The sequence below is a fragment of the Ipomoea nil genome, unplaced genomic scaffold (assembly GCF_001879475.1).
Source record: "Ipomoea nil cultivar Tokyo-kokei standard unplaced genomic scaffold, Asagao_1.1 scaffold2845, whole genome shotgun sequence".
Lineage (NCBI taxonomy): Eukaryota > Viridiplantae > Streptophyta > Magnoliopsida > Solanales > Convolvulaceae > Ipomoea > Ipomoea nil.
Genome location: NW_017619273.1, coordinates 7948936 through 7964702, shown reverse-complemented (window position 1 = coordinate 7964702; position 15767 = coordinate 7948936). Strand labels below are relative to the sequence as shown.

At 39.0% G+C, this 15767-nt stretch overlaps 1 protein-coding gene across 1 annotated transcript in view; it reads right to left on the bottom strand.

Moving 5' to 3' along the window:
- Positions 1-14476, bottom strand: part of LOC109159923 — a 30803-nt gene extending 16327 nt beyond the window's left edge. Inside the window, exon 1 of the mRNA XM_019308034.1 lies at positions 14192-14476. Coding sequence (XP_019163579.1) covers positions 14192-14476 — 285 coding nt within the window. The remainder of the gene's footprint in view (positions 1-14191) is intronic.
- Between the last annotated feature and the right edge of the window lie 1291 nt (positions 14477-15767).

Below are 15767 nucleotides of genomic sequence, written 5' to 3'. Positions count from 1 at the left end.
TCCTCAAGAACACCATATAAACATCAAGAACCTCTTATCATCTTCAAGATCATCAAGATTACCCATGGAATCATAACACCAATTACCAAGATCAATAAACGAATCATCAACACACGAAAGTATGGGGAAGGCCTAAGAGGGGAATCATAGCTATGAAAATAGGTTTTGTTGAGACATGGGTTACCTTTTAGCCTTAATTAATTCCTTGGCTATGAAGGGTCTTTCTTGAAGCTTTCTTCTTTCTTGATTTCTCCTAGGGGAATTCTTGGAACTTCTTGTGTGGTGAGAGATTATTGTGATGGGGGGTTCTATGTGCCTCTTAAGTCCCCTATTTATATATCTAGGAGTCCTAATTAGGAACTAATATTATAGGCTTGCTAATTCTATTCCTTTTAGGGCTAGGGGTTGGGTTTTAGGGGTGAGGGCCCACGGACCATGGTGGGCCTTTTCTCTAATTAATTATTGTAATTTAATTCTTTCTTTGGATAATTGGTTAAATGATTAATTGGTTTTAGGGGTCGTAACATGGGGTGTTACAGTTACAGTTGGTATCAGAGCCTAAGTTTGATCCTAGGATAAGACTCTTAAGACCAGGACCTTAGGACAATAGGCTTAAACTCGAAGTATTTAAGTACATAGGACTCAGGAGACTTAAGACGCGTGGTGAGATTGTGAGCATAACCACCATCACATATCCCCCCTCACTCTTGTTTAAATGAAAAAGAACTTCCCCTCCGCTTATCACACCAAGGTAAGGGTACAAAACTCTAACTCGACATTACTATAAACATTGGCCCAGTAAACAGCAGCATGGCACCGAACCGAAGACAATCAAGGACCCCGGAACCCACCACACACGATCCCCTGACTCAAACCCTACAGCAACTAACACAAGTCGCCCAGACACTAAGCGACGTAGCTCTCCGCAACAATAGACCCCCACCACCTCCATCAAACACGAACTCGGAAGTCGCCCGATAAGTTTCAAATCATCGACCACCCACGTTCTCAGGAGAAGAAGATCCCGTAATCCTCGAAGAATGGATCCGGACCTTAGACAAGATTCTAGGGTTGGTAGGATGCCCAGAGGAACGTCGTGTAGAGATAACCTCATTCTATTTCCGACACGAGGCAGACCTTTGGTGGATCCACGAAGGGCCCACTTACAGACAGGAACCAGGATTCGACTGAGAAAGCCTCAAAACACGACTACGAGAACGATTCTATCCAACACACGTCAAGGCATCCATGCACGAAGAGTTCCTCCACTTGAAACAAGGAACGACTACCGTTATGGAATACCATAAACGGTTCCTCCAGCTAGCACGCTTCGCACCAGAACTGGTCCCCACTGAGGAAACCAAAATAGAGAGGTTTGTAGCGGGTCTCAACTTCGAAGCCCGAAAAGCACTAATAGTAAGCAGACCCCGGACCCTCAATGAGGCTTACTCCAGTGCTGTAAATCTCTATCGGATCCAATTGCTGCAACGTGGGGTTAAGGAACAGATTCGAAAAAGGAACACAGGAGGTGGAGCACCACCTATGAAAAGAACGAGGAACGACGCCAACACGAGATCAAGCAATCCAGTTAGCCAAAGGCCACCCCTAGGAAACAACAAAACTAACACAAGGAGCTTCCCTTGCCCAAAATGCAACAGAAGCCATAGGGGCAGAGATTGCATGGGCAACCCCTGGCGATGCTTCAACTGCGAGGAAGAAGGGCACAAGGCCTTCCAATGCACTCAACCCCAGAAATCACGCCCCACCACCACGGGCCAACACGGGGGCACGAATCATCAAGGAAACTACGGTGCCCCCGGAAAAGTGTTCGTCATAAGCCGCACCCAGGCCGAACTCAAGAACGAAATCAACCACGAGGAAGGAAACATGGCTCCAGGGGACGAGGACCACGCAAACCCACCAGAAGAAAACCGAGAAGATGAATTCTGTTTAGGATAACTGACAAATCTCTTGTAACCACCCTCGTAGTAGAATTACTTGCTTAGATTAGCTACTTCGGAATTATTATAAATAAAGAGCTAAATCAAAATTAATTTTAGCATAAGGGAAAAAGACTAGCTTATGCACGTCAACAACAAAAAGGGGACCAAAAACCAAGTCTTCTACCACTAGAAGACAAAAGAAGGAAAAAGACAAGGATCACACAATAAAGAAGACTAGTGTTACCAATAAGAATTGAACCCTTGACTTTCCACTTATAAAATCAAGACCCTAACCACTAAGCCATGAGTGTTTCTTAAAACCTTAAAGGAACACTCCCTTCTTAAACCCCTACAAATCCCTAAACCCCAAAAAAAAAAAAAAAAATCTCCAAATAAAAAACCCATCTTCTTCTTCCACATTCCCTCACCCTCTCTCTCTCTCTTCCTCTCCCTCTCACCTCTCCGCCGACCCAACGCCACCCCAGCAACCATCACCGCCCGTCGCTGTCACCAGCCGAGTCGCCGCCGGCCACCCAGACGACGCCCCACCACACGCCACCGTCGCCGCCCGGAAGCAACCCGCGACGCCACCACCGTCCGTCACCCGCCCGGACACACCCCGCTGCCACACGCTTCACCGCTGCTCGATTCCGCCCAAGGCCACCGCCACCACACTGAGTCGTCGCCAGCCACGCCGCCGCCCACTCGCCGTCGAGAAAACCACGTCACCGGAAGCTCGGCGGAGCCTCGCCGGAAGTTCATCGGAAAACACCACCCACCCAAAAAAATGCTGAAAAAGCCCCTCGGAACCTGCACCCCGGAATGGAGCGGCGCCGACTACACCGTGATCGGAGATAAAGCTCTCGAACCCGACCAATTTTCTCTGGAATTGGTCGACATGCTTAACTTCCAAGGGCTCTTGGATACGTATCTCACCATAAAAGGGGATACATACCCCGAATTGGTGAAAGAGTTCTGTCGTCACTTGGTGGCCGTCAAGCGAGGTGATAAATTGGAAATCACCGCTAAGGTCCGAGGCAAGGAAATCATACTTTCCGAAGGCCGCTTGGCCAAGCTCCTAAGACTGACTACCACAGGTGTGTCAGACTACGACCGAAAGGGGTAGATTGGTACCCAAAACCTGGGGTACAAGGACTACCTCGGATACCTACTTGGAGAGGGAGAAGGTCTCACCTCGGCCACTCGGCCAAACAGGAAATGGCTAACCGCAGAGCAAAAGATACAAGTCATGATTGTAACTGATAACCCGTTACCTACAAATAAAAAGAGCAAAGATGTGGGAAGTTTGGAGTGTACTTTTGCTTACCTTCTAAAACACAAAATCAAGTTCAACCTATTGGCCCTCATGTTAAAACACATAGAGTTTTGCAAGACTAGTAACCGGCTTAGTCTACCTTACGGAATGATCCTGATTTGGATCATGGAGAAGAAGGGAGTGGACCTGAGCCACACGGAAGTCAAGCCCGCAAGCGGCATGGTTTTCAATGCCCAGAACCTCTGTCGCAATGATATCTACTACACCGAGGGAGGACAGTATATCACCCTCGAGGAGATTTGGCTTAAACCCGAGGAGGAGCGAAGAGAATTGGTTGACCGATTGGACATCTCCAACAAAAAGCTTAAACGGGCAATGCAAGATTGTGGGGGACTAGAGGGAAACAAGGAACAGGAAGAGGATGACGAGCCTAAGGGTGAGCTGTCGTAGGCTTCCAAATTAAAACCTTACAAACGTAGTAGCGGGAGTAAGGATCGATCCCACGAGGAGTAACTAGTTTAACTTTTGTGCTCAAATTAAAGGTAGGGGGGTTTGGAATATATCGAGAATAAAGATAAAATAAAAGAGAATTTAAATAAACAAGAAATTTAATTGAACGAATAGAGCAATGAAAATAATATATCGAAAACACTTATAATAGGAGACCTTGGTTAGTAAAGATCCACCACCGGAATTCAACACTGATCATTGATTTATAAAGTAATTAATATGCAATTGAATATTTGTCGTGAAATTATTTCGTTTCTGTTTTCCCTTAGTTGTAGGTAAATAAAGCACAAGCGGTTTAATTACCCCTAACAACTAAATAATCTAAGACAAGCGCTATAGATTTAATTTAATAGCAGCAATAGGAACTAGGAAAACCGACAAACTAAATAACACAAGCACAAGCGGTTGCATTTAATTTAGGAAAATATTCTAACCGAGACCAATTATCACTAAGCCGTCAATAATTAACCTCAGTTGCTACTGAATATTAGAATAATTTGTAGCACAACATTATCTAATATAGCAAATAATTATATCAAATAAATAACTAGTAGGCCTCCCTAGCAATTAAATGATACAACTATTCAAATAATTTTAGCAGAATATTTAATACTCAAATGCATAGAAACATATATAATAAAAATAAATAAATAATTTACAGCATAATCAATTCCGGGGCATCAATTCACTAAGCCAAGCTAGAAGAAATTAGCCACGAATGGACATTGGTAACAACTTTAAAGAATAATCGAGAGGGGAAGAATGAACATTTTACAATAAGAAACTTCTACTATTTATAGCATTCTAAAAATAAACCTAACTATTTCCTACCACTTGTTTCCTACTTTTGTGTCATATGTTGAAACTCCTTGTAATAATGCCTTGCAATAGCTCCCATTGACTTTATTTTTGCTGCTGCATCATATGTTTTGTTAGGAAAGCAAACAAATTAAAATATTATATTTATTTAATTTATTTGTTGATTTCTAATATATATATATATATATATATATATATATATATATATATATATATATATATATATATATTAATTAGTATGTATTATATATATATTATATATTATATATTATATATTGTATTATATATAAAAAGAACTAATTATTAGATAATATTAAATAACCAATGCAAAATTATTATAAAAATGTACCTAAAATATGAGTGTAAATTGTGCATATCAAATCCCCCCACACTAAAACGTTTGCTTGTCCCCAAGCAAAAATATTATTTGCGAAGTAAATAGAAATGAAATTCCCAAAACTCATAACATATCATGAACAACAATCTGAAGCACCCTGCAATTAATAAGTTAGCACCCTGTTTGAAAATGGAGAAAACTAAATAAGTAAGCCCTCACAGGAATATCACTCATCACTCAAGTGTTTGATGGGTATAAATTTCACTCAAGTTCATTCCTATAAAATTGATCTACCATAGGCTTGCATATCTTCTCAATCACCACTACAAGAGTCATGCATGACACAAATCATAAGGACATTTCACAGGTTGTAATGGGGCTAGGGTTAAGGTAGGGAATTTTTAGGAAATTAGCTTAAACAAAAGCTTCAAACTAGAGGAACAAATAAATACAAGTAATCCAACACCCTCAATTTCCAATCAAAAAACACATCCCATTGAGGTACAGAATGCTTCCTCAGTATTACCAGAATTTCCCCTTACTTCATTTATTTAGAAGTAACTTCAACTCAAAATCAATTGCTGATTCTTTCTCATTTATTTCAGCAATATTTTTCTTTTTCAAACATATATTCTCCATTTTTCCTTTTTCATTTTTTCAATTTTTCATGCCTTTTTTTCTTTTTTTCTTTTTTTTTTTTGAATCGTGAACTGCTTCCTCTTTTCTTTTTTCATAGAAGACCAACGACATATTGGCAACGAAGATACAACTCACCTCACTCTCAATCATATTAATAAGAGTAAGTGATCTCCCCCACACTTATCCTTCCCAACCTCACGTAGATTACAAAAATAATCCAAAATTTGCTCCACTAGTTATTCAGCTGGGTGAAGGCATTATTTTAGATATAAAAGGCTTGTAATGTGGTCCAAAATAAAGAAAGGAATGGCCATAAAGCTCAAAGTGGTTAACAAAGGGAAATAAATCATAGGACAAACCGGTTATTTGGCTAGTGAGGCTCAAAGTCAAATAATGGCCTTAATCACATTTGAATCATGCATGGTCTAATTAGCTTTAAAAGAGAATCAAGGCAAGTTCTAGAGAAACAAGATTATGGAAGAAATCGCACAATAGAAAGAAAAATAAGACCGAAGTGTCAGTCAATGGCTCAAAAACACTCACAGGTTTATTGCTTACTTAATATAACTACTACATATCAAACAGGAAATGCTAACAAACTAATCACAATTTGCCAAACTATTTATTCAATCATGTTATGCTTTTCAGGAAAGGAAAATATAGCAATTTTTCAAAATAATACTTATTTTGCATAAAATACTAGTAAAATATTTTTGAAAACTTTGAAATAAGAAAACAAATAATAATAATAATATTTTTTTTTACATAAGCAAACTAATAATAAAACTAAATCCCTCCCCCACACTTATTACCAACATTGTCCCCAATGTTGAATAAAAAATGCATAGAAAAAGGAAATAAAATAAAATAAAATAAAAATGGAACAAACACACCTTAGGTTGCCTCCCAAGCAGCGCCTTTGTTTATCGTCGTTGGCTCGACTTCTGATATTTCTTTAAATTTCCATCGTCTTTTTGAGTACCTTCGACGATTACGATTATTCAAAGAAATAGTCCCTTCATGCAGATTAGGACTCAAAGATGATTTATTATTTTTTTCTTCCGTATTTTCATTAGAAGCAATTTCATTAAATTTAACAAGTTTTAAAGAATCAACAAAAATTGCAAAATTATCATTACTAGGAGATTTCATGGTATCATATATATTAAAAGTCATAAGTTTACCATTAGACTCCATTGTAAGCATACCATTATGAATATCGATTTTAGTTTTTGCAGTTTTTAAGAATGGTCTTCCTAACAAAATATGAGAAATTTTATTATCATTTTCCATATCCAGTACATAAAAATCAGCAGGAAAAACCAAGTTATTAACTTCAACAAGCAAATCCTCAATCACACCCCTAGGATATGTAGTAGATCCATCAGCCAATTGAATTACTATACTAGATTTACTCAGGGGTCCAAGATTTAACGAATTATAAACAGAATATGGCATCACATTAATAGAAGCTCCTAAATCTAACATAGCATTTTCAAGTTTCACACCACTTATCATGCACGGAATCGTAAACATACCTGGATCTTTACACTTTTCAGGAAGATTGCCTTGACTAGCCATAGGGGCATTCTCGTGCACTTTCACTTCATCAACTCCTTTATTTTGTTTCTTTTTCAATGTGCATACCTCTTTTAGAAAATTTGCATAGCGAGGTACTTTTTCCATAGAATCTAAAAGTGGTTTATTAGCATCACATTCACGAAAGGTCTCATACAGATCATTATTTGAGTTTCCTCTTATTGGTTCTAAAAGAGCTTGAGGAAATGGGGGTACTGGTTCATAATCAGAAAAAGAAGAAAGCTTACCTTGGGACTTCTCTTTATTGTTGGCAATGATTCCTGCACTTATTTCCTTATTCAAATCAACATTCTTTTCCAGCGACATACTTTCAACATTAATTGCACTTACATTCTCTTTAGGATTAACGATCGTTTGAGAGGGTAATTTGCCAGAACTCTGTGCTTCCAACCGACTTACCGTAGTTGCTAGTTGGCCCACTTGTCTTTCCAAGTTTTGAATACTAGCCTTTGTTTCTTGAATACTAGCTCTTGTCTCTTGTTGGAATAGTTGTGTTTCTTGTTGAAACTGCAAAGTGTTAGTAGCAAGAGATTTAACAATATCTTCTAGATTCATACCTGAGCCAGAGCTTTGGGATGGATGTTGTCTTGAAGGAAACGATTGTCTATACTGCTGAGAATTGGGATAATTCTTAACAAACTGGTTCCCTTGTGAGTTCCCATAGCTAAGGTTCGGGTGATCCCTCCATCCAGGATTATATTTATTAGAAAATGGATCATACTTACCTTGAGGTTGTCCAGGAAAACCTCCAGCCATGTTGACTTGCTCAACTTCTTGAAGAGTTGGGCAGGCATCAGTTTGGTGCCCAACTACCGAGCATATTCCACATGCTTTTACATTTTGCATATTGCCTACTGCTAATTGACGAACAAGAGTAGTTAAACCAGTAATTTGTTGTTCAAGAGCAGAAATATTTACCTCATTCACTTGCTTAGACGGTTGGACAAGTATATTGCCAAATTGTTGAGAATTTGCAGCCATGTTTGCAATTAGGGTTCTTGCAGCGTCTGGTGTCTTGTCAACTAACGCACCACCACTTGCGGCATCAATCATGCTTCTATCCATTGGGAAAAGTCCTTCATAAAAGTACTGAATGAGTAGTTGATCACTAATTTGATGGTGTGGGCAGCTTGCACATAACTTTTTGAAACGCTCCCAATATTCATACAATGACTCTCCATTGTTTTGCCTTATACCACATATTTCCTTCCTAATGTTGGCAGCCCTTGAAGCTGGGAAATACTTTTCAAGGAACATTGTCTTCAAGTTGTTCCATGTGGTGATGCTCCCAGAAGGTAGATAGTATAGTCAATCTTTCGCTGAATCTTTCAAAGAAAAGGGAAAGGCTCTTAACTTGATTTGTTCTTCAGTAACCCCAGTGGGTTTCATACTTGAACACACCACATGGAATTCCTTTAAGTGTTTGTGGGGATCTTCACCTGCAAGTCCATGAAAAGAAGGCAAAAGATGAATTAACCCAGATTTCAATTCAAATTGGACATTAACATCCAGAGCGGGAAAAGTGATGTATAAAGGTTGCTGATCCAAATTTGGAGCTCCAAGCTCTTTTAAAGTCCGATTTTGAGCCATGGGTTCCCCTTCTGAATCAGAATTGTTGGAAGGTTGAGGGTCGGTAGCCAGATCACTAAACTCCAATTTCCTCAAAGCTTGTTTCTTCCACCTGCGTACAGTTCTTTCAATTTCCGGATCGTACGGCAAGATTTTTTGATTAGCAGATCGAGTTATAGGCATAAACAAAAAGAAAATATATTGCAGCAATTATGTAAAAGTAATGAAAGAAAAGATTTTTTTAAAAAAAATTTTTTTTGGGACAAATTAACGAGAAAAACAAATAAACAAACAAATAAATAAACAAACACAAAATAAGCTAGAAAATCTCCCCGGCAACGGCGCCAAAATTTGGTGAGCTGTCGTAGGCTTCCAAATTAAAACCTTACAAACGTAGTAGCGGGAGTAAGGATCGATCCCACGAGGAGTAACTAGTTTAACTTTTGTGCTCAAATTAAAGGTAGGGGGGTTTGGAATATATCGAGAATAAAGATAAAATAAAAGAGAATTTAAATAAACAAGAAATTTAATTGAACGAATAGAGCAATGAAAATAATATATCGAAAACACTTATAATAGGAGACCTTGGTTAGTAAAGATCCACCACCGGAATTCAACACTGATCATTGATTTATAAAGTAATTAATATGCAATTGAATATTTGTCGTGAAATTATTTCGTTTCTGTTTTCCCTTAGTTGTAGGTAAATAAAGCACAAGCGGTTTAATTACCCCTAACTACTAAATAATCTAAGACAAGCGCTATAGATTTAATTTAATAGCAGCAATAGGAACTAGGAAAACCGACAAACTAAATAACACAAGCACAAGCGGTTGCATTTAATTTAGGAAAATATTCTACCCGAGACCAATTATCACTAAGCCGTCAATAATTAACCTCAGTTGCTACTGAATATTAGAATAATTTGTAGCACAACATTATCTAATATAGCAAATAATTATATCAAATAAATAACTAGTAGGCCTCCCTAGCAATTAAATGATACAACTATTCAAATAATTTTAGCAGAATATTTAATACTCAAATGCATAGAAACATATATAATAAAAATAAATAAATAATCTTACAGCATAATCAATTCCGGGGCATCAATTCACTAAGCCAAGCTAGAAGAAATTTCCCACGAATGGACATTGGTAACAACTTTAAAGAATAATCGAGAGGGAAAGAATGAACATTTTACAATAAGAAACTTCTACTATTCATAGCATTCTAAAAATAAACCTAACTATTTCCTACCACTTGTTTCCTACTTTTGTGTCATATGTTGAAACTCCTTGTAATAATGCCTTGGAATAGCTCCCATTGACTTTATTTTTGCTGCTGCACCATATGTTTTGTTAGGAAAGCAAACAAATTAAAATATTATATTTATTTAATTTATTTGTTGATTTCTAATATATATATATATATATATATATATATATATATATATATATATATATATATATATATATATATATATTTATTTATTTATTTATTTATTTATTTATTTATTTATTTATTTATTTACTAGTAGTACGTAATATATATATATTTTCTATATATTATATATTATATTATATATATATGTTCAGTTTGTACGCAATATATATATATATATATATATATATATATATATATATATATATATATATATATATATATTAATTAGTATGTATTATATATATATTATATATTATATATTATATATTATATATTGTATTATATATAAAAAGAACTAATTATTAGATAATATTAAATAACCAATGCAAAATTATTATAAAAATGTACCTAAAATATGAGTGTAAAATGTGCGTATCACCTAATCCACCGGCACCCGCACGAACAGGAGGAAACCCAAGGGGACAAAACGAAGAGTCTGTCAACGAGCGCATCCTCGCACAGCTCACCCGGTAAAACAAAATCATGGACGAAGGGTTCTCGTCCCTAATCCACACGACACGCGCCTTAAATCAGAGTGTGGCAGCAATCGAGACCATCCTGGGCACTCGCGGGGCATCCAGTTCGGGAGCAGGAAACCAAGGTAGACCCGAACTTTTCAATCACCACGTCACTAGAAATCCAGTCTAACCGAGAAATGACAACACGTGGGGCCACGTTCCTAACCAGGAGGCCAAAATATAGAATGTCCAAGGGTGAAAGAATGGGTTAACGCACCGGCTTCGGGGACGAAGCCTCTTGTAAGGGGGGGAGAGTGTAACACCCCGTGTTACGGCCCCTAAAACCAATTAATCATTTAATCATTTACCCAAAAGAAATGACTGAATTCCAATAATTAATTAAGAAAAGGCCCACCATAGTCCATGGGCCCTTATCCCTAAACCCAATCCCCTAGTCCTAGAAGGAATAGAACTAGCCCTAATTAGGGACTCTTAGGTATATAAATAAGGGGGCATAGGAGGCACCTAGAACCCACACCACAATAATCTCTCACCACACCAGAAATTCCAAGAATCCCCCTAGGAGAAATCAAGAAAGAAGGAATCTTAAAGAAAGACCCTTCATAGCCAAGGAAATTAATTAAGGCTAAGAGGTAACCCATGTCTCAACAAAACCTATTTTCCTTGCTATAATTATCTTCTTTGGCCTCCTCTCTATACTTGTGTCTTGATGAATCGTTTATGATGTTGATGATACGTTCTTGATGATTATGAGATGATTTTATGTGTGATCTTGATGATCTTGATGATGATAAGAGGTTCTTGATGATTATGTAATGTTCTTGATGAATCTTGATGTTTTGATGATTAAAAGATGAACTATGATTTTATTGATTTGAATATGATTAGAGCCCTAGGTTAAAATTGGGAATTTCGTATTGTGTTACTCTTGATATAATTGGGTGGGATTTCACATGTTCGGGTGTTGATTATGTTTAGAAGTCATGATAGGATATGTGCTATATGATTATTGCTTTTGATCCGTTAATTGTCTACGTGGTGTCATCAATTGCGTTTAAAAGTGTCTAAGCATGATTTCAGGTTCCACAACGGATCCCGGGACATTTATTTTGATAAAGAGTCAGTGGGGGGTAGGTGGGGGTAGGGGGACCCGCCACCTACCCGCTGCCCGAGAAGGGCGTCGCCGGCAGCGGGCAGCCGGCGAGCAGGCAACTGCCCGCCTGGCACCCGCTGCCCGGAGAATTGTCGCCGGCGGGTGGTCCTCCACCCACCGGCTACCCGCTGGAAATTGTCCAACTCGGGACTCCAGCCTCCCCGTTTGATGTTTCCCCGACCCTCGTGGTGTCCCAACGGACCCCATTTATCGTGCCTAAAGTCTAGTTTGATGTTTCGGGTACCATTCGTAGGATAAGTGAATCTTATATATGTATATATGTCGCATGCTAGTGGAATTGGTATCCCGTTGGCCTAGGTGAAAGAAGTATGAACCCCTTAGGATTATTCCTAGTATGTGGATGACCACGCATAGGTTTCATTATACGTTTTCTCCCCTTCCCAATATGTTAATGTGGGTTGCATGTGCTTGCTAAGTGTTATGTGTGCATGATGCCCCAATTTGGTTGCGATCAGATTGGTTATTTTTGAGCTGCGGTTCAGAAGCTGGCTGCGGTCAGAATTACACTCTTGGGCTGCGGTCCACCGTTTGGTTGCGATCAAACGTTTTACATGAGCTACGGTTCATATTCCTGGCTGCGGTCAGATGATCGCTTTTGGGCTGGTCCACCGTTTGGTTGCGATCAAACGTCTTACATGAGATGCGGTTCATATTCCTGGCTGCGGTCAGATGACTACTCTTGGGCTGCGGTCCACTGTTTGGTTGCGATCAAACATTATGATGAGCTACGGTTCATCGGTCGGTTGCGATCGACCCCTTCGTATTGCGATACGAGGCAATGCGCTGCGGGGCCGTGTCAGAGCTATATGCGCTGACCCTCATGTATGGGCATGCGATTTGTCTTGTGGCGCCACCAAAGTATGCTTGTGTTATGAGATTCGAATCGAATGATGACGTGAATAAGATGAAGTGAATTTGTGACCATAGGATATATGCTAGTATCTTTACATGCTTGGTTATAACTGTTAAATGTGCTTATCTCTATCTGTCGAGTCTATTCTTGGTTTTAAAACTAGTGTCTCTTAAGTATTTTCAACGCGTTGGAGTGGGTTACCAGCATCTCTCGCTGAACAGATATATTTGGCTTTCAGGCACAAATGAATAGACACTGGAGCGCGCTAGAGATTCGGAGCGTAGAGTAGATAGTTTCCCTTTCGGCCTGCGTGTCATGCTTATGTATTGACATTATTGAGGATATTAGTTAATAGCCTGTGCGCCTGAGTTCTCTAGCTCAGGTGTGGCATAGCACCCCGCACTCTTACGTTATGTTTTGGGATTTAAATGAGAATTTACCTTTATTATATTAGTCTCAAAAGTTTCAAAAATCTGGGGTGTTACAGTCTACATAAATGGCAGTCGGTTAAAAGACATCGCGTTCTACCGTACAATCAGTAGAGTAAATGTATCTTCACGAGGAAATGTTCAAAGGGTGTGACCCTACCTATCCTATGCAGGGATCGACCGTTGAACACAGTTGTTTCTGATTTTAAAATCTACCCCGAAAATCAATTTTCATTCATGTGGGGGATTGTTGGAAAAATTAGCTTAAAATGGCATAAAATGGCATATTAAGTGGCAAATCAAAATCCAACTAGAAGAGATCGAAAAGGCTTGATTCAAGCCCGACCTCGAGTGCGCCAGCACCTGCGGGCACGAATGTCATCCGGAAATTTGCTGGCCTTGCGGGCTAAGTTATGCCAAACTTCAGTATCTTTTTCCAACTGATATAGTCACTTGGTTCGGCCGAGTTCGACCGAAACCGAGAGCACCTACTCTCGTGCTACAGAGAGCACGAGAGGTTGTGGTGCACCGAGAGCACGACTCTCGTGCGCGCTGTGGTGCAACCCGAGAGTGCATAAGATTAAACTCATCTGTTACTGGAATTAACACCGTTTTAATTCCAATTTTAAAACTGAGTTTAATCCTACTTAGTGGGTGGCTGTTACAGGTGTTGCACAATTGGTTTTAATACCAATTTAATGGCCATGTTGAATGCTATCACTCAACATCCCTATATAAAGAGAGGTAGAGCAGTAGCTTTTTACATAGTAGAGAAACAAAGGAATTCCAGTAGCTTTATCCTCCCAAAACTCTGCTTCTACTCTCTTCTTTAGCCAATCTGTGTTCCAGCTTTGCTTTGTTTGCCGGGTTCTTTGTTTAGGTGCTTAAACAAAGAATCGTAGCACGTTTTATCCTGGGAAACCTAGGCTACAACGCTCCTAGCACTTGTGGGGGGTAGCAAATAAGGTTTTAAGGAAAAGAACTTTGTGTTCGAACTCGTGCTAAACCTATATCCAAACACTCCAGCTTTTCCTTCCCAGTTTTCTGTTTTCCCATACAATAATAATTTTTCTGTAGAATTATTATTTTGGGATTTTTCAACCATTTTACCCAACATACCATACACCTCAAATAAGTTTCTAAGCATTTGTTAACCCTTTCTGTCTGGCCATCTGACTGAGGGTGGTAGGCTGAGGACATGCTTAGGCTCACGTGCAACTGACTGAATAATTTCTTCCAGAATTTACTCACAAAGACCTTGTCCCTGTCACTCACAATATCATTGGGAAGTCCATGGAGTTTATAAACATGTTCCATGAATACCTCAGCTACCTTCTCATCAGTATAGGGATGAGACAATGCTAAGAAGTGACTGTACTTGGTAAACCTGTCAACTATCACCATGATAACCTCTTTTCCTTGTGATATAGGTAGCCCCTCAATAAAGTCTATTGATATGTTCTGCCAAGCTTGATTTGGAATTTTTAAAGGTTGCAACAACCCAGGGTAAGTTACATTTTCATCTTTGCACTTCTAGCAGACATCACAAGCTTGTATTGCTGCTATCACTTCATTCTTCATCCCCTTCCATTAGAATAGTTGTTTGAGCCTATGGTAGGTTACCTGTTGGCCTCAGTATCCACCTATGGGAGAGTTATGCAACTGCAACAAGAGCCTGCTCCTCAGGTCCTCTTTCTGCCCAATGTACAACCTTCCCTTATATTTGATCAGCCCATCAGTCACAGTAAACAATGATGTTACTTCAGCTGTGATTAGCTGCTCAGTAAGGACCTTGGAGGCTAAATCATCCCCTTCATACCTCTTTATGACTTCCTCTATCCATAATGGCCTCACAGTAGAAATGGCTAAGTATTCAGCTTGGTTAATTACCCTCTTCCTAGACAATGCATCAGCAACACAATTATTCACTCCTTTCTTGTACTGGATAGTATAATTAAGTCCCAATAACTTGGTGAGTCCTTTCTGTTGCATGGGTTATCTTCTACTCTAATAGAAACTTTAAACTCTGGTGATCTGTTTTGATGATGAATGGCCTCCTAATCAAGTAAGATCTCCACTTATCCACTGCATTTATGATAGAGAGGTATTCTTTTTCATAAATGGATCGTCCCAAATGTTTGGCTCCAAACCCCTGGCTAAAATAAGCTATTGGCTTCCCTTCCTGCATTAGTACTGCCCCCATACCCTTATAGCAGGCATCAGCTTCAACTACAAATTCTTTATAAAAGTCAGGCAAGGTCAGAACTGGTGCACTACACAAGGTTTGCTTTAGGGTTTCAAAGGCAGTTTCAGACTCCTCACATCACTGAAATGCATCTTTCTTCAACATGTTAGTGAGTGGCCTACTGAGAATGCCATAGGATCTGATGAATCTTCTATAATAGCCTGTGTCCAGTTCACCTTCCTGAGCTTCTTTTTCCCTTTTACCCTCCATGTTTATGACATCTTTCCCCCACATTGTCTTTTTTTTTTTTCCTGTCATATTCAATAGCCCAAATTTGTGCCAATAAGAGCTTGAATTTATCCTCAGTTTTAAATAGTTTCATTGCCTTCAAAATCATCTCCTCAATTCCCTTAAACTCCTCAACCCTCCTCTTCGCCGCTTCGAACTCACCAATTTCGTAAGTGCACTTTAATTGCAAAGTCTACGAGTGGTTTGAGAAAGAACATTATG